Here is a 24422-nt window from a genome sequence, read left to right as displayed (position 1 = left end):
ACTGCAGCCAAACACTTACCCAACTACTTTGCATCATATAATAAGTTACAAAATATATTCAGATTTTACTGCTGAACTGGGCCACATTTACCAATAGATCCCATTAGCAACTTAGATAGCTGAAACCATTCAGGTTTCAAATGTAAGTTGCTTCCATTTTTGAATGAACAGAGGACACGTAAGTTGTATAATTTCTTTGTTATACAGGTGTATTTAGTGCAAAAATTAATATTTCAAATAAGATACCTTATTTTCAGCAAATATAATCTATACTATATTTTACATTTACAACATGTATTTTGAGAAACATAATGTTAAATAAAATGATTTGCTTTGTTGTCTTATACTTGCAAAAAAGTCTCATAAACCTAGTGAAAACCACTAAAGGAACAGCCTAGTTACCAATGAATTACATATATTTATAATTTATAATTTATAATATAAGTTTTACAGTAGTGAAATTTACAGAAAAGTGAAATTTACAGTCACTGATCCCCTTGAATTCGCAGTAACCCATGAATTGAAAAGATTTTTATCATATTTCCTCAGTGAAAACACTTTCACATCATAAAATAAAAGGCTGCAGCTCCTCAGTCAGTGTAAACAGAAACCAGACATGTGCTCTTGTTTATGGGAGTTTTCACGTGTTTTCTTGACCCAGTAACAACTGTAGGATTATTTTATCATTATCATATGGATATCGCTATTTGCAAATGGGTGGACTGCTTCGAGACTCAGGTACTCATGTGAATCTTGTTCTTTTTGTTCTGCTTACAAGGCTCTACAAATATACTCAGTTTCTTCCTGCATACATTTCTGGGGGTGTTGTTTTTAATGTTGTTATGACCAAACTTAAAATCATAGTTTGTTTTAGATGGTTTGGCAAGATTTCAGTTTGGTCCCGTGGGGGAATCGGCGACTCCAAAGTGATTAAGTAATGGTTTTTAGATACACCTAGGACTGGGCGATATCATATCGATATTATATCACGCATGCGCAATAATCGCTAGGGCTTCAGATGACAGCAACATTTTGCCATGCGCCAGCTTTTCGGTGCTATACGGACAAATGCTTCCTCTGTCACCTGACCAGGGTGGTGATTATTGCGCATGCACGATATAATATATGATATCGCCCAGCCCTAGATACACCTGTAAAGCAGAGTGATATATCTTATGCGAAATGTCTGAGTGTGGTTGTACTCTGATAACAACACTCATAGAACACCACTTGTCCAGTCAGATTTCTTAGTTGGAAGTAACTGTTGTATAAGAAACATTAAAGCAGAATAAAGCAGCAGTTCCTGGTAAAATATTAAACACACTGTGGTGCATCTTTGAAGATGCCAAACATACTTCAGTGTTTTAGCACAAACTGCTCATTTTTTATTTCATTACTGTACAGAGACTTTAGGTGATTTTGTCTCTCTCAGCACCTCAGGTTTTAAAATACCTTTAAATCAGAGCTCGATTCCCCCCTGAATCCCCTGCTTACTCCCCCATGCAGTAACCCAGCTAAGAGGGACGGTCCTTAGCATGATGGGTAAGACAAGGACCTGTAATCTGAAGTTTCCCAGCCCAAGGCCTGCGAGAAGCTCAGCCTGTTTACCTTTAGACAGGTGTTTAGCTGTCTGTTTGGGCTAGGGGCAGTTTGGCTTTATAGCTGTTAGGAAGCATGATTTAGGATGAATAATGTCTCCCAGCCAAACACCCTCACTGACTTTTTATGACCCTTATTAATCTGCTTCCTAACCTCTGTGGCTCTATGGGTTAGAACTTAACCGCAGGCTGATCCTGCTCTCTGATAGTTACTTGCACATTACTTTAGACAAAAGCATCTGATACATAAATGAACCACTAAATGCATTTGTTTTATCTTGTGTCTGACGTTAATTATTTGTTGACTGACTATTATTACCTCATTCCTCATTTTAGGGTCTTTCATTGAGTTTTCAGCAAAAGATTCCCCATCTCCAGCTGAGAAAGCAACATTTGGAGGCATGTTGGGTGGAATCATCTTTTTGATTATAGTCCAAAGTAAGTAAGTTTATAAATGGATTTCATGAATATTGAATCAGAATTAGGCATAGTTTTATTTTTTTCTACCTTGTTTTTATAGAAATGTGTAATGATTTACATCATTTAAATTTGAATAATATCTGTTTTGTTCACTGTTAATCTGTATCCATGGGGCAGCATGGTGGCCCCCCTCCTCTGTGTCTGTGTGCTGTTTGCATTTGCTCATGGGGATTTATTCCCTTTGATGGCAGTGTGTGGCTCACTGAGCTGACCCTCTGTGCCTGTGATTGGAAGGTCACCCATTCAAATCCGGCCTTAGCAGATCTGTGGGCCTTAACTCCCAGGTCCCTGGGCACCACTGCGGGTGGCAGCTCTTCACTGCCAAGTTTGTTTTCGTGGAGAGCATGATGGGCTGGGCAAAAAAGAATTTCCCCACATGGATCATCCAAAACAAAAATGTTTGTTTTATATTCTCTGTTTGACATGAATTTTATGGTGACTAACGCTATTCTCTTCTCTTTTCAGCTGTCCACATTGTGGTTTGGACAAAATATTCCAAAGACAGAGAAAATAGAGGAAAAATACTCGACTATGTAGTTGGAATAACTGGAATTATATTTCTGGTCATTGTGGTTTCATCCATAAGTAAGTCTTTTTATAAGTTCACACATGTGCTGTTTGCATGTTCTCCCTGTGTTTGGACTAGTTCCTTTCATGCCGGGGTGTCATGCACCTTAATTTTTTTGTGGGTGCTCAGCTTTATGTCCAACGTGTATAATTGCCAAAAATTGAAATGCATTTGCAAACTGAGCTGGGGCAGTCAGACTGAATTCCACAATCAGCCTGATGGCATAACACTTCCCAAAATATAATCACACATCACAAATGTGGTTCCTCTGTAAAGTCAGCCTGTTTGTGCCAATTACAGAGAACAGCACACAGCATACAGTGTTGGTAACCATGGTGACTGATGGTATGTTTGTGTCTTTAAACAGCTAATGATACAGTATCATAATTCAAACCATGACATTTTCTCCAGTGTCCTGGTAAATGTTTTGTGTAAAGTTGTAATATATTAACGTTCTGTCCCTGTCCTGGTTGCATCATATTTCAGTTTATTTTCTCATACAAACATGTACCACACCATTGTCACTAAACTAACTGTCAGTAAAACTAATTAACTGTCACTAAACCCTGCTCACCTTAATGGTAGTTATTAGCATAGATATATATATAGAATGACTAGATGTCTCGTCTGCGTTGCTGGCCAACGGAGTCGAACGTCCGCATATGGCGGCCATCTTACCACAGGCTGCTCGCTCACCCAAAATATTGTGTTGATAGTAAAACATGTAATTTTTAAATAGCCATAACGTGCTCAATTTTTAACCGATTTTCAAACGGTTTGATTTATTATAAACGTCAAATATGTAGTTATGACACTGAATACTTTTGAATAATTATCTTATGTTCTAAAAAATAGAATAATGTTCTAGAATAGGTAGACTAAGCCTACAAGATTTCCCTTAACAAATATACATCAAGAAACGCTGCATGTTAAAATCCCCACCCTGTACAGTGATGGCTATAACACAGCACAAAGAACTAAAGTCCATATTTCCAAATTGTTAATAAAAATATTTTTACACATAAAATGGTAGTAAACAGTTTGTTTAGACATTATAAAGGCACTTTTCAAAGATTTTTGAAGATTTATTAAAATCAATGTTTAGACAGAGGTGTTAGAGACATTTGATGGATTTTTTTTTTTTTTACATTTTCATTAAAAATTTTGCGAAGTAACAAAGGTGTCCCAGTGGTGCTGGTTCTGGTCCTCATCCAGCTGGGCCGGATAAGAGTGGGTTAGCATTACTATAACTCATGATCAGTGGCGGCTGGTGAATGTGTCATTTTCACATACTGTACAAACGGAGCATTCTGGTGCATTCGGACAAAATAATAGATAAAAGTTAACATTCTCTCCCTGTGTCTGTATGTGTGTTTGTGAGAAAGTGAGAGAGAGAGACAGAGAGAGGGAATGTGATTTTAAAATGGGTGAGTGTGTTACGGCCAATCTATTGTGTTGGTAACTTTACTCATAAATCTATCTACAGCCAAATACGATAAAATAGCAATATAATGTGCGCAACCTTTTATGTGTGGTTGTTCAAGACACACTGAAGGCATGATGCCACCATAGGTTTGCAGAGAACTACATACAATATGCACACTGAAGGCATGATGCCACCATAGGTTTGCAGAGAACTACATACAATATGCACACTTGAAAGGGGTGGGGTGGTGGTGTGGGGTTGTGAGGGCCGCTGTAACCCAGTGTTCATCCTCACGGGAAAGGGGAGGGTGGGGGTGGGTTGTGAGGGCCGCTGTAACCAGTGTCCATCCTCACGGGAAAGGGGAGGATGGGGGTGGGTTGTGAGGGCCGCTGTAACCAGTGTCCATCCTCACGGGAAAGGGGAGGGTGGGGGTGGGTTGTGAGGGCCGCTGTAACCAGTGTCCATCCTCACTGGAAGGGGGGTGGGGGTGGGTTGTGAGGGCCGCTGTAACCAGTGTCCATCCTCACGGGAAAGGGGAGGGTGGGGGTGGGTTGTGAGGGCCGCTGTAACCAGTGTCCATCCTCACGGGAAAGGGGAGGGTGGGGGTGGGTTGTGAGGGCCGCTGTAACCAGTGTCCATCCTCACTGGAAGGGGGGTGGGGGTGGGTTGTGAGGGCCGCTGTAACCAGTGTCCATCCTCACTGGAAGACCCACCAGAGACCCACATTGGACTAATACCCTTTGAAAAGGACTGATTTGTTGAGTTTCTGTCGCATGTTGTTGCTTTGTAAGCTAAGTGTAGTCAATTTCGCTATGTGGTGTAGCCTTAGCTTAAAAAACAGGGAAACAACTAATGTCAACAGTGTATGGTGGTGGCTGTCTATGCCATACTGTGTTTCACTGATGTGCTCCCCGAGCGCAAACACATCCTCTGACCCGATCCTCTTCCGTACAATGTACATGACCTCCAGCTGTTTGATGGGCTGTGATCGTTTGAAACTCGCTGATGCCTGGCGAATGGCCCACTCTGCTGCCCTGACGACCCTCACTGTTCCCTCTGAGGGAATCACCAGGCCTCCATTGTTTTTCAGAGACAGCAGGTGGTAACTCTGGTCCTTGATGGCAGATGCAGCGTCTGTCACCAGGCTGGCACGGCAGACATCACAGGACAGCTTCTTCAGAGCCCTTCGCACAAATCCTGAAATTTGAGTTAGTATAATAACATCATAACTTATAATAATAATAATAATAATAATAACAACAACAACAACAACAACAATCAATAAGAATGGGGGAATTAAGGGGACAACTCTCTTTTTGAACTATGGTCAGATTATTTTCCCACTGATTTGACTATTGGCACTATCGGTTATAGGCTAAATCGACTTTCAGTCAGCCTTTACCTGAAATGTATACGAGAGCATTGTCCACAAGACCATTGAAGCGGACGGGAAGGTAACTGTGGTCATGTACCAATGCAGGAATGTCAGCAAACGGTGAGGGAAGATCTTCTTCTCCTCCTGCTGCAGAGGACATATCTACAGCTGACAGGCTTGTAGAGGTGTCGATAACCGCTGGTAGGGTCTCGGTTTCATCCTGTGCTGTAACATTGCCTCTGCATGGCTTCACAACTCCGCAACGGGCCATCAGCTTTCTAAATATATACTTAAACTGGCTGGCATTGGGGTTGTTATTCCAGCCACCTTAAAAAAAAATTAATACACGATATACAGGTATTATCAAACAATTCAGACTGTATCAGTGTAAATGCAGTATAAATTCTGCAAACAGATAGTAAAACACATTTTTCTAAATACTCAAAGTAGTTTGTGACACTTTCAGATAATGTATATGTCTTCAGAAAACATATTTTAACAGAAATGAAAAAACAAACAAACAAAAAAAAAAAACATATGGACTGACAAACTGAAAAATCATACAACAATGCAATAATACAACAATTTGCTAAAACTTGGTATCACTTAGTGTTGCAGCTGGTAAATATAAATTATGAACCCTACCGGATGCTCTGATGGAGTTAAACAGGAGTTCCAAGTGGTCCTGGCTGAATCTGTAGGTCAGGACATATCGCTGGCCTTCAAGCAGCACAGGAACCATCGATATCAACGTGTCAATGTTTATGATGAAGCCCAGGACAGAGAGGTACCTTCAAAAGCAAATATTGTATTACTAAGATGATTCTGCGAAAACAGGACACAAGAAAGTAGGGATGCAAACTAACAGTATAAAGTAAAAATAGTGAATGCTCCCAAAGCAGCACTTCTCAGGGCAGAAACAAATCTGGGGGGCTTTAAGCTAACTCGTTTGAATCCCGACTTAAAATAAAATCAGTGTGAGGTTTAGGATCCTTAAAATTACTTTTAGGACACTAAACCTTCTTGAACTAATTCAAAACATTACCTGCAATGAAAATTTAAAAAACTGAATACAAGAGAATTGGAACACAGACAAATTTGCAAATTTGAACACATTGGAGAAAGATAGCATCATATGAATAATACATAATACGTACCACTTTATGAACCTGGCAGAGACAGAAAAGAGCATCTTCTGAACTTGATGCAGAAGATAATAGATACAGAAGAAAACAGAACATCTGTTGAACTTATAGGTCATGGACTTGAGGGATGCACTGAAACCGGTAGAGTTTTACCTTAGATAGTTTAATGATTTGTAAATTGACAACTTGTACACATCTAACAAAGACTAAAATAAACCCTTATTTTCTAAATCAGCAATTGTAATTTAATTATAATTAAGAATTTGTACTGGGTATTGGTGACTACAAATGGTGTCAGTGCATCACTAATTGAACAGTCACTACTGTATATTAAAAGACCTCTTTGTTCGGTAAAGGGGTGTGCCATCCTCTATCTTCAAAGTGAGCAAGTACCCCCTGGCTTTTATCAAGAACTCCCTGGTGCTTGTCCAATTCCAAGAACCAAGGGGGGCTTTGAACCCTTTGGCTCTGGGATTGCGACTGTTCAAGATGTCAAACAGTCTGTCTGTTATCTATAAAGAAATATCTAAATTAACTGAAAGCACTGAAAACATCACTATAACTTAGAGTGGATTCACACGTGGTCTCTTTGAACCCTAAACGTGACCTAGGAACAGTTACTCCACACTAAATTAGACTGAATCAGTCTCACTTCAATGTGGAGTCACTGTTCTCAGATCACATTTATGAAAATAAAATAAAATGTTAACGGGTTAATCCCGGAGGCATTCACATTTAGGTTAAAGGGGTTGCAGCAATGAATCTCTCAAATGTTGGCAAGAACAGTAGAATGTTGGGAAATGTTTTGGTCCAATCCCTAGCTATATTACCTTAATAAATTCTGTAGTAGCCGCACAGTCTTTGAACTCTGCATAGCCCACTTCCTGCAAGGTGCGGAGCGCCACTGCCACAGAGTTACTTAAAGTCTGAGCAGTCAGGGAGACCTTGATTGAGTTTATAAGGAGAAATAAAGGGCACATTAGCGCTACAAGATACAAACATCATCAAAAAGTATAAAAACACAATAAAGCCCTAGAGCCCATTTCTATTGCAGCCCTCTATACATAAATCATCATGCAGACATACCTTCATCTTCTGATTAGCAAAGTTCACATGCTTGTCTGTGACTCGGTTGGCAGCATGTAGACCACTTTTCTTTTGGACATTGTTCAGCTGAACAATGTACTTCCAATTTATACAGCCACTTATGCTTGTTATTGGGCTGTATGCCTGCAGAATCAGATTTTTTTTTTTTCACTGCACACGTCAACTGTAAAGCACCATATTCTGCATAACTATGTAAACACAATCAAAATGTATAAAAAGCAGAACAGTCAACCTGAGCAGATAGGCAATAATGAGCATGTACCTGCAACATATTGCGTGCCAGCTTCAGCATGTGGCAAGCGTCCATCTTAACAAAAACTTTGTCATGGGTTACTGGATGTGGGAAATGGGTCTTCAAGGGCTCACAGGGGTCTGCTTTTAGGTCGCACCCAAGTTTGGTGCACATACTGACATTTGATGCATGACCATCCATTGTCATGCACACCACCCTTATCTGACGATGATGCAGCTCTTCTAATGCATGTTCTACTAACACTTTCTGTGATTCTGGTGTGAGGGACTTGGTCAAATAATATGCGATTGGAGCTTTCCAATAACCTTGAAGCCCAACCACCATAAACACAAGAACCTCGGAAGCAATGTCAGTCTCATTCAATCGATCCCCCATGTCCACATATCCAAACATTGTTTGTGTCTGAGGATCATGTTGGACGTGATGTTTTATGGACATGGCATCCAGCATCAGAGTGACACGTCCGTATTTGTCCTCATCTTCCTGACGCCGTCTTTCCAGCATGTCCAACATCATTTTATTGAGACCAGGTCTGGCGTCAAGAGAGCTCAGCCACCTTGTATAATTAAAAAGTAGACATGTAGACATTTAAATCACTTACCCAAGCATCCCTATGGTGGACACTGGACATACTAAACATATCTGTAATATGATTATGGTAACACCCATTTGACTTTGGGTAACTTTCACCCGATCATTCCCCAGTTCGCCCCTTTAAACAACATATTTGACACCTTTAATCATCATTGCCAGCCTGTGATTTAACCATTCATGATCATTTTGTATGTAGTGCTTTATGTACTGTAATTCAGTGTTAATGTAGACATCATATAGAATACCTTTGCATTGAACTGGGATGTGGCAGGTGAATATGTAGAGTCTCTCTCAGGTAGTTATATGCCTTTGGACCATGCAGATGGAGCGTAAGGGCAAAATCTCTCTGGGCCTTGGTGTACTCTACACCCTGCCTCGACAGGAGATGAACCGGAAGATCTGAAATTCAATTAGCAAAAGTGATTCAGTAGGTCTATTAAAAGTAACTAGGAAGTCAAAAAATAACATATAATACACAAAATATTCAATGGAATATATATTTTTTTTTACCTGAGTAGCATTCAAGCCTGTCTTTTAGCTCTTTGTTGATGAGATTTTTCTCCTTCAGTTCCTCCAGAAGAGCCTGCATGTTGTTCTTGGCCCTCTTCTCTCTCCTCAAGGCATTACTCTTCTCCCGCTGCAGTTTCCTCTGTCTCACTAAGGCCTGTTGCAATTTGGCCTTTATAGCCTTAGGGGAAGCAGGCAATGCATACAAGTGCTCAGTGGCCTGCAGCTTGCGCTCCCGCTTGTGCCTCAACCTCCTCACTCTCCTCTCTGCAGTTGCTCCCTGTTGTATTGGCAAAATAATAATAACTTTTTTTTCAAGAATTCAATCTTCAATTCAATCTCAATTCTGCGAGCCTGAATACATTTTTGGGTTCCACAGTTCTTCAACAGACAACACAACAGCATACTTTTAAGAAATTGTATAGGCTTCTCCACTTGTAAGGCAAAAATATGTGTTGTGGCTCTGGACACAAAATGTAAAGGTTGTCTACCCCTGGGTGTAGTTTCGATGTTCACAAATGTTTATTCATTCTAGTGTAGGAGTGACAGAGAAAGTGAGATAGCCAGTAGTTTTCAAACTTTTTTTTAACAGAGTACCACCTCAAATAATACTGGGCTCATAGACTACTAACACCATCATAGACCTTTCTGGGTACCACCAAGATAAAGGATTTAATATTACAAGTTATTACACGGCTTTTCAGAGGGCTGCAGAAAGTTCCATTCACTTGAATGGGCCTTCCCAACATTCAAGCCTATGTTACAGTTTTTTACAATCGCTATGACAGTTTTTTCAAAACATTTAACAAGTTTCCTAAACTCTTAACGCACCATCACACCTAAAACACACAATTGGCAAAACGGTTAATTTCATGCTCAAAATCACACATTGTAAACTAAACCCCAAAACTAATTTTCAAAATACAATAATAAACCACCACAGTACACTATGTCTAGCAAAACACTGCAAACATGTTTTAAAATCAAATAATTATTCAAAACAGTAACACATGTTCTCTTCCAACAGGAACATTTAGTCAATCATAACACATTGACAAAAAAAACACTATCATCAGCTGAAATTACAGAAACTGCATTATTTTATGTCAGGTCTGCCCTTATATTTGTACTTTTTCTACATTTTTGTTTTGTTGGGTTTAGTAAATGCATGCATTTTGTTTCTTTTGCTGCAGAAATTCAATACAAAAAAAGTGAATGACCATCTCAGAGTAGCTTCATAAAATGTACAGTTTATGTAAAAAAAAAATACAGACACAGAACTGCTGCAGTACAGACTTTATTTGCAAAAGGACATTACTGCAAGATATACAAACAGAAATTATAATTAAAAAAAAACAAAGTAATCTTCTATTCTGCCCGGTCTTCTCCATTTGGCCACATGTTCTCATCCACATCACACCTGATATCTTCCCTGGCAAGGCATCGTGGGAAGAATCTTTTGGCATGCCTTATCCACCCCTGGCAGTGTTCAGCTGTGATGTCTTGGCATGCAGCATCCATTGCATCCAGGAGGGACATTTGGTCATATGGACGATGGTCAAAAACCTTCCATCTCCAGGCTGAGAAAAACTCCTCAATGGGGTTGAGGAAAGGGGAGTAAGGGGCAAGGAAATGGGACATCATCCTTGAATGGGCGTCAAACCAGGTTGTGACTGCACGGGAATGGTGGAATGCCACATTGTCCCATGTGATAACATATATTGGCAAGTGGTCTCCCACCTGTCCCCTTTCTACCTCTGGCACCAGTCTTTCGTGCAGGTCTTCTAAAAACAGGAGAAGGCGGTCGGTGTTGTAGGGGCCAATCTGACATTTATGCAGGAGTGCACCGTTGTTGGAGATTGCGGCGCACATGGTGATGTTGACTCTTCTCTGGCCCAGCACAGTAACTGTGGCCCTTTGGCTTATTATGTTTCTCCCACGGCAACGCCTTTTCGCCAAGTTGAAGGCAGCCTCGTCAACGTAGATAATTTCATGTGGGACTTGATTGGCCTCCAACTCCATGACTCTCTGAAAGTAATTACACACAGTGTATGTAAATGCTGTGCTGTACTGTATATCTACTGTATGTACTAATGCACTCCAGGTTTATAGAGTAGTTTACTGCAAAACACACTGTGTATAGTACAGTAATGACTGTATTGCATAACCTTACCTGGACGTATTGGTGACGGAGTTCTTTGATGCGCTCACTGTTCCTTTCAAAAGGAACTTTGTATAGTTCTCATTGGCAATGGAATAAAATACAGGGAATATATTTGTGTTTCAATTCACAATATAAACAGCTGTTCACTTTGACTTTAGCCTATATAAGTTATGTTTAGAACATGATGTTATCTGTTCTGACATACAGTGTTAAAGCATTTGTAAATTTGACTGTAAAATTACATTGTTTTGGTCTTGGTTGAGCTTGTGTGTAAAAGAAGTTCAAGCATTTTAAATTGGTGTTAACTGTATGCATTTTGTATCAAAGCAACAAGAAATGTGTTAATTGTATAGCCTACAAAGACGGATGTTGTGCTAACCGTGTTAAGAGTTTAGAAAACTTGTTAAATGTTTTGAAAAAACTGTCATAGCGATTGTAAAAAACTGTAAATCTGTAATCTATTTGTATCTCAGCAAAAGCCACGATGAATGGTAACAAATAGGCTATAGCCTAGGCTATGTAGGCTAAAGAGTCATATCGTGGAGAGTTTATTGTTTCGTTTTGGAAAGTAGCCGTGTAATAAGCGGGATAATGTATAGAACGCCGGTCATTATTGGGAATAAGTCCCTCCGCTGTGTGTCGGGGTCCTGTTCACCCTGTCGGGACTTATTTTCCCAATAATGACCGGCATTCTATACATTATCCCTTACCTATATGATGCTATCATTAGTTGTGACATTTCACTTGCAAATACTTACATCAGGCATCAAGTCCATTGGCAGGTTGTCTTCTAGTTGTCTTGAAGTTGTTGTGCTTCTTATTGCTACTGACTAAAATAAAGTAGTTTTGAGTGTCTAAATGTGCTGTAATAAACAACAAATTGTATACCTTGCAGAAACAAAAACGGATCACATTTAATCACGTGTATATTGATATATCAGTCTTATACACCTTAAATTATTTTTGGTCAGTGATAGACATACCCTTTGAAGATGTGCTGGGAAGCTGAAAATGGATGGCACAACACCATCTTTAATCCGCACAGTCTGCCCGGTCCTGTCGAAGTCCTCGGTCTTGTGTGCTCACTGCAGATCAGTGTCCTGTCAGTGGCAGCAAAACCGTCCCTTCTTAGGGCAACTTCCCACTTCCTCCTCCTCTCTCTGGATTTGGGAAACCTTACAAAAGTGAGAAATGTACCCAGATATATCAATTATTGTCAACATTTTAAATCCATCTTTCCATTTAAGGCCAAGGACACAAGTAAACACCTAGATTATCATATGTTGGGGTAACTGTATGTAAGCATGTATGTATGTACTTCAAGAATAAGATAAACACACAAACTATATTCAAACATTCAGTGATTATGTACGTTAAACAAAATATTCTAAACCTTGTGTCAACAACAATCTAGCAATACTATTATGTAATATGTACATACTTCCACTAAGTAACTAATGATTATCCTAAAAATAATTCATAATATTGTAACATCCTACAGGTGAAAGGTGATCCCTCGGGTTCTCGTTTCGAGACAACGGCAGTTACAGCAGCCATAGGCGGCACAAAAGTCTGGCATCTTGTCAGCAATTTCCTATAGAAATCATAATGTAAGACGTTTTAACAAACCAACCAGACAGTAAATCATGTGTAAATTCAGTTAAATCATGTTTATAATGTGTGTATTATATTGAAAAGAAAGCGTAATTCTGCCTCGCCCCAAATTACTGGATAGCTAGTAGCCTAGCTAGGCGTGATACACAACTAAACTGCACGATTAAGTCAGTTTTTTTTTTCCGAGGAGAAAAGCTGCGATTTCAACATGTTCAAGCATCCAGAACTATAACCACGTTAATAATGTTTGTAAGAAAACACACAGTTTGTAAATCCATCAAGATTTCAGCGAGATAAGAGTATTAACGTTTGTGCAGGTCACTTACCTTACCTCCGTTTACCTCAGGTTCGAATTAGAGTTGTGACGTTCGTGAACGAACCGATTCTTTTGAACGGCTCATAAACATGAACGATGGGAGCCGAGTCGCGGCTGGAGGGGAGCCGTTCTTTCTGTCGTTCTTTTTTTCCTATGCGTGTTTCACACAGATGCACACAAATTAGCTCCTCCGCGAGACAGAACAGTTATAGGAGAAGGGGCTTTGAAATTGTTTCGTACCGTGGCTGGGGAATTTATACTGTTGCCCTATACAACACCATCATGGCAAAAAGTTTAAATAAAGGCAGTACCCTGTCATGCTATGCAAATATACATCAGCACTATTGGTCTTCAGGACCTGCCAGACTTTTGACTGACATTTTACAATAGATAGGTGTTGAGCGGAGCGGCTTAGTGGGAATTAGAACGGAGAAGCGGGCGGAGCCAACAGCCTCGTGAGCTCCACTCCGCTCACATGCTCTGATACAAAGCCTCATTAATAATTTAGCCATACTAAGCTGCTTATATTGTGGGTGTAAATAAATGTCCGTATAGCACAGAAAAGCTGGCGCACCACCAAATGTTGCGGCTGTCATCTGAAGCCCTAGTGATTATTGCGCATGCGCGATTTGATTTCGCCCAGCCCTAGTAGTTATCAAGCCTCCAAAAGGCATCCCTCACTTTTTCTAGGCCAGATGTCCTCTCTGCCTCAGCTTCTGTTAACAACAGTTCAGCCATCCTGCTGTATGTCATGGTTGTCCTCAGTCTGTTATTTTAGTGCTGAAAAGGATCTCTGATTGCTACAAGAGGTGACTGGCAGAGTGATAATAGGCTGGTAGAGGGAACCTAAGTCAGGGTAGGCTTGCTGAAGGTTGTTTTCCACAAGAAATGTATAGAGGACTAATGAGAAAGTTGGAGGACTCCATTCGAGTGGCCATCTATACTATATTGCCAAAAGTATTGGGACACCTGTTTTTACAGACACATGAACTTTAATGACATCCCATTCTTAATATATAGGCTTTAATATGGAGTTGGCCCAACCTTTGCAGCTATGACAGCTTCAACTCTTCTGGGAAAGTTGTCCACAAGGTTTAGGAGTGTGTTTATGGGAATTTTTGACTATTCTTCCAAAAGAACATCTGTGAGGTCAGGTGCTGATGATGGACGACAAAGCCTGGTTCACAGTATCCTCTGTAATTCATCCCAAAGGTGTTCTATCAGGTTGAGGTCAGGGCTCTGTGCAGGCCAGTCAAGGTCCTCCACACCAGACTCGCTCATCCATGTCCTTATGAACTTTGCTTTGTGCACTGGTGTGCAGTCATGTTGGAACAGGAAGGGGCCATCCCCAAACTGTTCCCACAAAGTTGGGAGCATGAAATTTTCTAAAATGGCTTCAAATGCTGCAGCATTAAGAGTGCCTTTCACTGGAAGCAAGGGGCCAAGCCCAACCCCTGAAAAACAACCCCACACCATAATCCCCCCTCCACCAAACTTACACAGCAAATTTTCCAGTGTTAAATTAACACTGCATGGTGTTTATATAATTCTTACCAAATCAGTGTTACATTTAACACTTTACAGAGTGCAATGAGTGTTGTTTTATAGTGTTACATTTTATTAGCTCTTATAGTGTTCAGATATGTTTTTTGCTATGTCATGCACTAAAAGAACTTATATACAATGCACTGCAGTGTTTTTGTGCATTATATGTAACAGTAAATTTGTTATTGTTCTTTTTGTAAGACTGCAACTAGGATTGGGCTGTGTAGGAATTATTAGCTCAGGTGATTTTTTATATCGCCACCAATATGTTTGAAATTAATTAAAGTTTAATTAATTATTATTTAATGCTGATTATTAACCAATCGTTATGCCGAATGGTCGGCTCCTCCAAACTCAATTGCGGTATCCCTGTGAGTCTGTTAATGTGAGACTTAAATGGGATTCACTAATTACCAGTATCGCTTAGTAACCTGGGTTAGAAGGCTCGTCCAGCGAGCTGCATCACCAGGTAATATAAACGATTGGTAGCGAAGCTCCCCTCACTGCCGATGAGAGAGAGTCTCGCGATGTTTCAGGTGAGTTTGAGGTTCAGAGCGTGTAGCAAGATTGCACAGAGGCAGGGACTTATTGTGAACACTCAATGACGGAGGCTGAAGTTGTGTAAAAGACATGCATTTATTCCTAGCTAACACTACAACTAACATAAGACAGACATTACACCTAACACAAACAACAAACATGAAATAACGGAATAAAACAAACGATGTAATTATGAAAATGCAATGACTGGATTTAAATGAGTAACCTTAAATGGGAAATACTGTTCTGCAAAGCAAGCACAGTTTGTGGAAACACGACCCTAAAGTCTTATAGCAGGTTGACAGAACAGCTTAAGTTGTTAGAATGAAAGGAAGTTGGTTTACTTGGTTGAAGAGTGAGGGGGGGGGGGGGTCTTGGCAGTTGATGGCAGAGCTGCTGAGCTGATGGCACTCAGGAAGGCGCGGCGTTTGGGGCAGTGGAGTGGAGCCCCTTTGGATTCTCTCTCCTGGTGAAGCTTTGTCTTGGGTGCTGTTCTCTGTTCAGCTGGGCCTTCACCGGAGGACTTCTTGTGGGCTTCTCTTCTCCCGGGCTGATGGTCTTTTCTGCGCTGCTGATGGTCATTCTGCGCTTGATGATCTGTTTGCCCCGGCTGATGGTTGTTCTTTCGGGCTGATGGTTGTTCTCCCCTTTGTTCTGAGGTGCCAGGGTTTTATGCTCTAAAGTTCATGAATAGGGGTGACCAGGAATTCGACTCCTGGCCCAATGGCTGGCCATCCATTTGCCGGGCTTTCGGAAGGGGGTCTGTATCGGTCCTTTTGGGATTTATGACTTGACTGATTCAGGCATAGTTGTATTTTTTTGTTATAACTTTTGATACATCCACTTTTATGGTAATCACTGACCAGATGTGGAATCAGGAGTGATTTTCCATCAGTTTGACACCAAACATGCCATACCAGCTTCACAGGTACATACCTCATACCATCTGCATTAATTGATTAAACAATTAATTATTTTATCTATGTGACTGATTCACATCAGTATGGGATACAGGTGTTTTGGATTGCACCTCAACAGATGTTACACTTTGTGCAGATATTACATCAAATATTCATATTCCAAACAGCACATCTTATCCATAGATAGGCGTGGCCGTTAGTTTGTGGTAATATCAATATAAGTTGCACATATGGAAACAACATATTTTGTTTGGTGTGGCTTATGCCAATTCATCTTCTCCAGAATGGATAAGATACACCTTAATTCAGTTCTTTTAACATAGCATGTTAGAACAAAGAAACTTGGTAACGGTCCACCAAGATCAGATAAGGACCACAAAGGAATGTTGGAAGAGAAGGGGGGGTTGTTAATAAAGAAGACTCTCTAAAAGTTAGGACACATTGGTTACACTAATTTTCCAGATTCCTCTGGTATACCATGAGAACATATATACAATGGTAGCTATACCTATCTATTTATTTAAATTTATATGTGTTTAAGTGCAAAGGGGTAAAACAGGTGATACTCCGTGAACATGGTTATAAGGGTGGCACACAAAACACTAAGATTGTCTAAGGACACATACAACCATAACCTATCTGTATATTGAGACTAGTAGTCGTGAGTAAATAAATATACAGGGTATACAAAAGCCAAACTTAAATGAAACTTCCTTTAGGGTGTTCGTCTGTTGGGTGAGTGATATGTAAGGCAGAATGTATGGGGAGTGGGTTGTGTGCCAAGTCGAGGGACCCCTGTCCTTGAGGTCCACTCTGCTTGTCTGTAGGTCCCTAAATCTTTGGGCAATAAAAGTTGGAGTGCTGGCCTCCCTTCCCAGATAACAAAATCTTTCTGGCCCGGATGTGGCCCACATCACGCGTAATCATCTGGCCCACATACCGCATGGAATGATGGTGATTGAGCGGACCGCTCTCGGTTGCCGCATCAGGTTAACATCTGGGCCAGAGTTGGGCCTTATGTTAGCCACGAGTGGCCAGGCTCTGTCTGAAATCTGGCCATATTATGGCCCATTACCAGTGTCTGAACCTCACAGATGTTAACCTCGTAAGAGCTACTTTTCAACAGGAACTGTATACACTCCCTGATCAGGCTTCAAATGTGTTTAGAAACAACAAAAGTCCAATGTCTTCAAGGATTTTGAATTTGAGGAAAAAAACAAAAAACAAAAAAAAACAACATCCGTGGATGTCTGGTGCTGGGTGGGTACTGTCGTTTTGAGGTGGACACACCCTTTACATTTACAGCATTTAGCAGACACTTGTATCCAGAATAACTTCCATTTTCAATTTGGGGTTAAGGGTCTTGCAAATGAATCCAGCTTCACCCAGCCAACACATCCATGTGGGGCCCAGTCAATTTTATCCGCAGTTTCCATGGTGGCCCCACATGGGTTAGCCCACATGGGCTAATGATGAGCCCTTGATGGACTCAATATACACTGAAAAAAAGAACATGTTGGATTTACTTAATTCAATAGTGGACAGTGGTTGCACAGATGTTTTGCTTTGGTAGCAACTTGAACAATTGAGTTAAAGTATTAATCTTTATTAACTGTAATAGTGTTTAATTTACAACATAGGGTAAGTCAAGTCAATGAGTCTCCACCTCCAAACATCTGCCCCATTATAATATGTGCACAAGTCATGAGGATCAGAAGAGCCAGCCCAGATTTACCCACCATCATGAGAAAGACTCTGACCAAAAAGGACCTTACAGATTTTTCTTGTTTTGTTTTGAAGTTTTGTTATTTCAGTTCTGATTGTTCTTGGAGGTTACAAAGCTGTGGTCCTGGTGATTTTTTTTTTTTTCCTGATGTGTGGTTTTATCGTATATTGATGTTAAGTCAGAGGAAGAACTTTAGGAAAAGTAGTGGAATATGCGAGTGGTATATAGTTTAAAGGGATAGGTTAGTATTTGGTTCCTGGTCCTGCCCTTAGATGATTAACATACGCAGAAAGGTGTCAGGACATTTGTAATACCCTCTCTGTAGAGTTCCTGGAACCGCCTACTCCCCTGTAGACCAATGGTGCTGGGTATATATTTGCATAGCATGATACAGTACTGTCTTTGAGTGAATAGAGCAGGAGTGGCCAACCCGCGGCTCCCGAGCTGCATGCGGCTCTTTGCCTGGTTTCATGCGGCTCTTACGTTCATATCGAAGTTTGTGTTTGTGTTTTTTTTTTTTATGTGCGTGTTCGCTTTGCTTGAGTTCAATATGGTATTTATATCAAATGCGCATGTGCGTGAGATGAAAATACCACAAAGTTTCCCAGTAGGGGCAAGATCATTTAAATATACAATTTGTGTCAAGTTCGCTCTCAAAATGGCAGGGGAAAAATGCACAGCAAAATGAAAATATGAAGATGAACACAGGACATTTTTAACAGAGTGGGAGAGTTTATATTTTTTTGTTGAATGTAATGGCAAGCCATTCTGCCTTGTATGTCAGGCGTCATTAGCGCATTTCAAAGCTTCAAATCTTCAGCGCCACTTCAGCTCACTCCATGCTAACATTGACCAGGAATTTCCAAAAGGGACTGAACTTCGCAAGCACGAGTTCGTCACTTTGAACAGTCAGGCAGAAAAGCAGATACAGTTTTTCCAAAAATTTACGAAGTGCTCACTGCTCAGAGACCGTAACGCTCGCATCGTATCAACTGGCTTGGAACATTGCATGGGTTAAAAAGCCATACAATGAAGGGGAGTTTGTTAAAAAATGCTTCAGTGACGTTGTTGAAATCTTGTCTCCTGAAAACGACAAACTAAAACGCATGGTATCAGACGTACAACTGTCCCACCACACTGTTGAACACAGAATATCGGACATTAACACGGCTATTGAATCACAGTTACACTCTGACCTTCAAGCATGTGAGTATTTTAGTGTCACATTGGATGAGAGTTAAGCAACATGCATAGTAAAAGAAAAACGCTATTGTAAATTATAATATTTTTGTTTGTGGACTTGGTGGAACTGAGAGTTTGTGTGTGTGAGACAGTGCACACATTGTTGAAAATGACTGGCCTGTGGTGTTAGTACTGTAGGAGTCAATTTCTGTCATTATCATGTTGGTGTGTGACATTTACAATAAATCTGGCTAGGCAGAGGTGTGTGTGTGTGAGAGAGAGGAAGGGATGGGTGATGTTCATGTGTGCCCATGTGCATGATGTGGCTCTTTGCAGTAACACAGTAAAAAATGTGGCTCTTGGTCTCTGACTGGTTGGCCACCCCTGGAATAGTGTTTTTTTTTTTTAACCCACCACGATTGCAATGAATAGGGCAAGAGAATAAAAGCCACAGAAATGGCTCATGTGTGCTACCTCGTGACTAGGCTAAATGGTTTAACTAGAGAATGCATATTACTATGAAAAATCAGTTATTTTGTTTGTAGGCTCTCTAGAAAGGACGTTTGTATCTCTAGAATTGAGGTTTGCACATGGATAAGTACTACAACACTCAGACAAATTAGCATACACAGATAACCCAGAACAACTAATAACAAAATGTGGTAAAGACTAAATATCAGTTCCATACCATCTTCAACCGTGGTGGGTTTCTAAAAATGAAGCTTAATGAAGATCTGAATATTAAATGAGCAAAGTGATTAGATTTGTTCTTCTATCCCAAGCTGTGGTCTAAGCTTGTTCTGTCTCTGATGCAGCATTTCCTCAGGCTTCTTTGTTTAACCATGATAATCTAGCTGTGTATTAGACTAGCCTAGGTGTGCAATCTGTGTCTCACCCGTCACATTTTTTTACAGGACTAAACATGATTTTGTATTTGAATGATAAAATGCAGTAATCAGCATATTAGCTGTTCAGTCAATAAATGTTAATGTGTTTCCAAACTTTTGTTTCACTAAATGCTGTATGCTACCTGTCACTGCACTCCTTTCATGGACCTGTTGTCTAGCTCTTCACTGCCATGTAAACTGAAGCAAAGGATCATGTGAGTTGTAGGTTTGATTAGTAACATCATTCCTTATGTTGTGAAATTACAAGGAAAAAAAAGTTGCTAATTGAGCACATAGTGACTGATGCTGTTCAGAAATAATTTAAACACCGTAAATACAGAAAAAAAGGTATCGCTAGCAATGATAATTATATGATAACTATATGAACTGTCACTCGAAAAATATTGTGAAACAGGCTAAACAATCTGGTACCTAAATCTAAAACCCTGAGCCCCTTCAGTTTCTATCAGCATGACGCCTCTGCCTGCAGGTGCTGTGCTCCCCCCCCCCCCCCCAAAAAAAAACACGCATTTAGGTAAGATGGGGTCTAAAAATGGCCCGTTGTGTGTGAGTGGATGTGCCCTGTGATGGACTGGCAGCCCACCAGGCTGTACCCTGCTCTGTGCTTTTTAGGGATAGTCTCACCCTGGAACTGTACTTGAGAAGTGGTTATGGATGGATGGATGGATGGATGGATATGTTATTTTTCTGTTTTGGCTGCTGGGATTTCAGAAATGTACAACATGGATGATAAAATAAATTTTTCACAATTAGTATGTTTTTAGGAACATATGATAAAATGTTCAACTCAAACATTTAGGGATATACTTTTCATACCACAATGTTCAATAAGGAATTCAAACCCAGAACCCGCAGGTGACAGCTCCGTGCAGGACCAGTGAACGCATGTGTGTTTGTACTCTGTCTGACATGAATTTCATGGTGACTGACTCTATTCTTACATTATTTTAGCTGCTGCCAGTGTTTTTCTGGCAAAATATTATTCTGATTCAACTTTGAAAGGACAACTTGGAACATTTGTCACTTTATTAATGTTTCCAGTCATCATGGTTTTATTCCCAGGTAAGTTAATTAGTAGAGTAGTATTAGGTATTGGGATATTTATTTTATACACTGTAATGAATTAAACACAGAAACGTTAAACTTGAGCATTTGAATGACACTAATACTTAAATGTGATTTCCATAATTAATTTCAGCACAATTAGAGTACAATGATGCAATACCCAGCTGAAGCAAACTTGTTTAACCTTTCATAAGCCATTTAAATCTGCTTTGTAAACTGTTATCGGATACACTTTAAATGTCCAATATGGAATTCAAACTCAGAACCCCTAGGTGACAGTGCTGTGCAGGGATTTAGACATAAGATCATTGAACATATCTTTTTTTTCACTCTGACATGAATTTCATGCTGACTAACTCTATTCTTCCCTTATTTCAGTTGGTCTCGGTGTGTTTCGGATAATACGCTCCCGAAGGATGGGAGAAACAGTACGACTTAGAGACATTCTTGAAATCATGGCTTATTTCATGCGTGAGTAAATTTATGTGGATTTATTAGTTCACATTAACATTTATGTCCATTGGCATATTAAGATTTCTGGCCAGAATGAGGTTTAGAGCTGTTTTATTTTCCGTGGCACACAGGCCCAGTGAGTAGCACTGCTGCTTCTTAACTACAAGGCTGGGGCTTTGAGTCCCACCTCTGCATTTTGTGTGGAGTTTGCAGGTTATGGTGTTTGACAGATTACACTTGTACTCAGGGGCGCTGTAAAGGGGGGGTAAACGATGACGATTCTCGGGGCCCATGACTGAGAGGGGGCCCAGAGAAAAAAGTCTCAGCTGTGTTGGGGGCCCTGTCAAGATTCTTTTCATGGGGTCCAAAATCCTTAGCAGCGCCCCTGCTTGTACCCTGTGCACCTCACATTTTACCCAGTGGGATGTTATTGTGTGGACCTGATGTAGGGTGACATGTAGGGTGTACGGGCTGGGGGTGCGCCTGACAACCACACAGGGCAGCAGGATCCCCCCCCCCCAGTTGATGTGCCGATGTGCCAGCCCTCATGGGGTTCCAAGAGACCCACTGACTCGTGAGAGCATTAGACTCCTTGGCCTGTCTTTTGACCCCCGCTGCCCTCAGATCATGGGCCTTACTGTGCATGACCTCACAGTGCAGTCGGGTCCTGGGGACGGCAGGATTTATCTTAGCGGGAAGAAAAGCCCAAGGATACTTTGTTATTTAATATCATGTTATATCTGTATAGACAGATGAGAGAATGAGGATGTCTGATTTGTTCTGTTTGCCCTTACAGATCGTCCAATACTATTTAACATGCTGATCCTTGTTATTTATTTCGAACTCTTGTCCTGGATTAACAACATTTTTAAATTGGGTGAGTTTCCCTGCATTGTCATACTTATTATGTGTGTAAATGGAGGTGGGTGGTTCTAATACATTTAATAACTTCTGTTGTGTGGAGGCTCAGTGTGTCACGACCGGGTGTAAGGGGGGGCAGAAAAGGAGGCAGAGATCCAGAGGCGAGGAAGGATGAGAACAGGGTTTAATAAGGGTAAAATCAGGGTATGGGACAGGAACAGCAGGGATAGGGCAACTGGGACACAGCAGAACCAGGTGCAAATACAGAGAGCAAGGACTAGCACAGGTAGGGAATAGGGGTGTAATGGTACAGCTTTCCCATGGTTCGGTATATGTCACGGTTTTTGGACCACAGTAATGGTATGGTTTTGGTATCTTAATATTTAAGAAGAAAATAAAAACATCCATCCATCCATCCATCATCTCCCGCTTAATCTGAGGTTGGGTCGCAGGGGCAGCAGTCTCAGCAGGGAAACCCAGATTTCCCTCTCCCCGGCCACGTCATCTAGCTCCTCTGGGGGAATCTCGAGGTGTTCCCAGGCCAACCGAGAGACATAGTCCCTCCAGTGTGTCCTGGGTCTTCCCCGGGGCCTCCTCCCAGTGGGACATGCCCGGAACACCTCACCAGGGAGGCGTCCAGGAGGCATCAGATGCCTGAGCCACCTCATCTAGCTCCTCTCAATGTGGAGGCGCAGCGGCTCTATTCTGAGTTCCTCCCGAATGACCGAGCTCCTCACCCTATCTCTAAGGGAGAGCCCAGTCACCCTGCAGAGGAAACTCATTTCGGCCGCTTGCACTCGCGATCTCGTTCTTTTGGTCACTACCCACAGCTCGTGATCATAGGTGAGGGAAGGAAAGTAGATCGACTGGTAAATTGAGAGCTTTGCCTGTTGGCTCAGCTCCTTCTTCACCATTACAGACCGATGCAGCGCCTGCATCACTGCGGACGCCGCACTGATCCGCCTATCGATCTCCCGCTCCATCGTCCCCTCACTCGTGAACAAGACCCCAAGATACTTAAACTCCTCCACTTGGATGAGGACCCCATCCTCGACCCGGAGAGAGCATTCTACCCATTTCTGGCTGAGGACCATGGTCTTGGATTTGGAGGTGCTGATTCTCATTCCAGCCGCTTCACACTCAGCTTTGAACTGTCCAAGTGAGAGCCGAAGATCACGGTCCAATGAGGCCAACAGAACCACATCATCTGCAAAAAGCAGAGACCTAATCCTGAGGTCACCAAACTAGACACCCTCAACGCCCTGGCTGCGCCTAGAAATTCTGTCCATAAAAACTATGAACAGAATCGGTGACAAAGGGCAGCCCTGACAGAGTCCAACCCTCACTGGAAATGAGTCCGACTTATTGCTGCCCATGCGGACCAGGCTCTGGCACCGGTCATACAGGGACTGAACAGCCCTTAAAAGGAAGCCCGGTACCCAATACTTCCAGAGCATCCCCCACAGGACTCCCCGAGGGACATGGTCGAATGCCTTCTCCAAGTTCACAAAACACATGTAGACTGGTTGGACAAACTCCTATGAACCCTCCAGAACCCTGCGGAGAGTATAGAGCTGGTCCACTGTTCCACGGCCAGGGCGAAAACCACACTGCTCCTCCTGAATCCGAGGTTCGACAATCCGATGGACCCTCCTTTCCAGAACCCCCGAATAGACCTTACCTGGGAGGCTGAGGAGTGTGATCCCCCTATAGTTGGAGCACACCCTCCGGTCCCCCTTCTTAAAGAGGGGGACCACCACCCCGGTCTGCCAGTCCAGAGGCACTGCCCCCAATGTCCACGCGATGCAGCAGATGCGTGTCAACCAGGACAGCCCCACAGCATCCAGAGCCTTAAGGAACTCCGGGTGGATCTCATTCACCCCCGGGGCCCGGCCACTGAGGAGCTTTTTAACCACCCTGGCCACCTCAGCCCCAGTGATGGGCAACACCCCCCAGCACCCTCGGGATCTGTGCCCTCAGATGTCTCGAAGGCAGTGTGCGTAGATGTATCTGAGGCAGGGTTGAGGAGGTCCTCAAAGTATTCCTTCCACCTCCGGGTGATGTCCCCAGGTGAG

The 24422-nt window shown here is 41.7% G+C and overlaps 1 protein-coding gene and 1 long non-coding RNA gene across 2 annotated transcripts in view; one reads left to right on the top strand and one right to left on the bottom strand.

Annotated features, from left to right (window-relative positions):
• Positions 1 to 24422, top strand: part of LOC111844771 (uncharacterized) — a 63361-nt gene that overhangs the window by 13466 nt on the left and 25473 nt on the right. Inside the window, exons 8-12 of the mRNA XM_072718484.1 lie at positions 1935 to 2036; positions 2544 to 2663; positions 20920 to 21030; positions 21412 to 21504; positions 22283 to 22363. Of these exons, the coding sequence (XP_072574585.1) occupies positions 1935 to 2036; positions 2544 to 2663; positions 20920 to 21030; positions 21412 to 21504; positions 22283 to 22363 (507 nt within the window). The remainder of the gene's footprint in view (positions 1 to 1934; positions 2037 to 2543; positions 2664 to 20919; positions 21031 to 21411; positions 21505 to 22282; positions 22364 to 24422) is intronic.
• LOC140593574 (uncharacterized) lies at positions 9122 to 12292 on the bottom strand. The gene is made up of 3 exons (XR_011993972.1): positions 12201 to 12292; positions 11976 to 12047; positions 9122 to 9333 (listed from the first exon to the last, which is right to left on the bottom strand). It is a non-coding gene; the product is annotated as an uncharacterized lncRNA (long non-coding RNA).

Source organism: Paramormyrops kingsleyae, chromosome 12 (assembly GCF_048594095.1).
Source record: "Paramormyrops kingsleyae isolate MSU_618 chromosome 12, PKINGS_0.4, whole genome shotgun sequence".
Lineage (NCBI taxonomy): Eukaryota > Metazoa > Chordata > Actinopteri > Osteoglossiformes > Mormyridae > Paramormyrops > Paramormyrops kingsleyae.
Note: the sequence above shows the minus strand (reverse complement) of the source record. Positions and strands in the feature narration are given on the sequence as shown.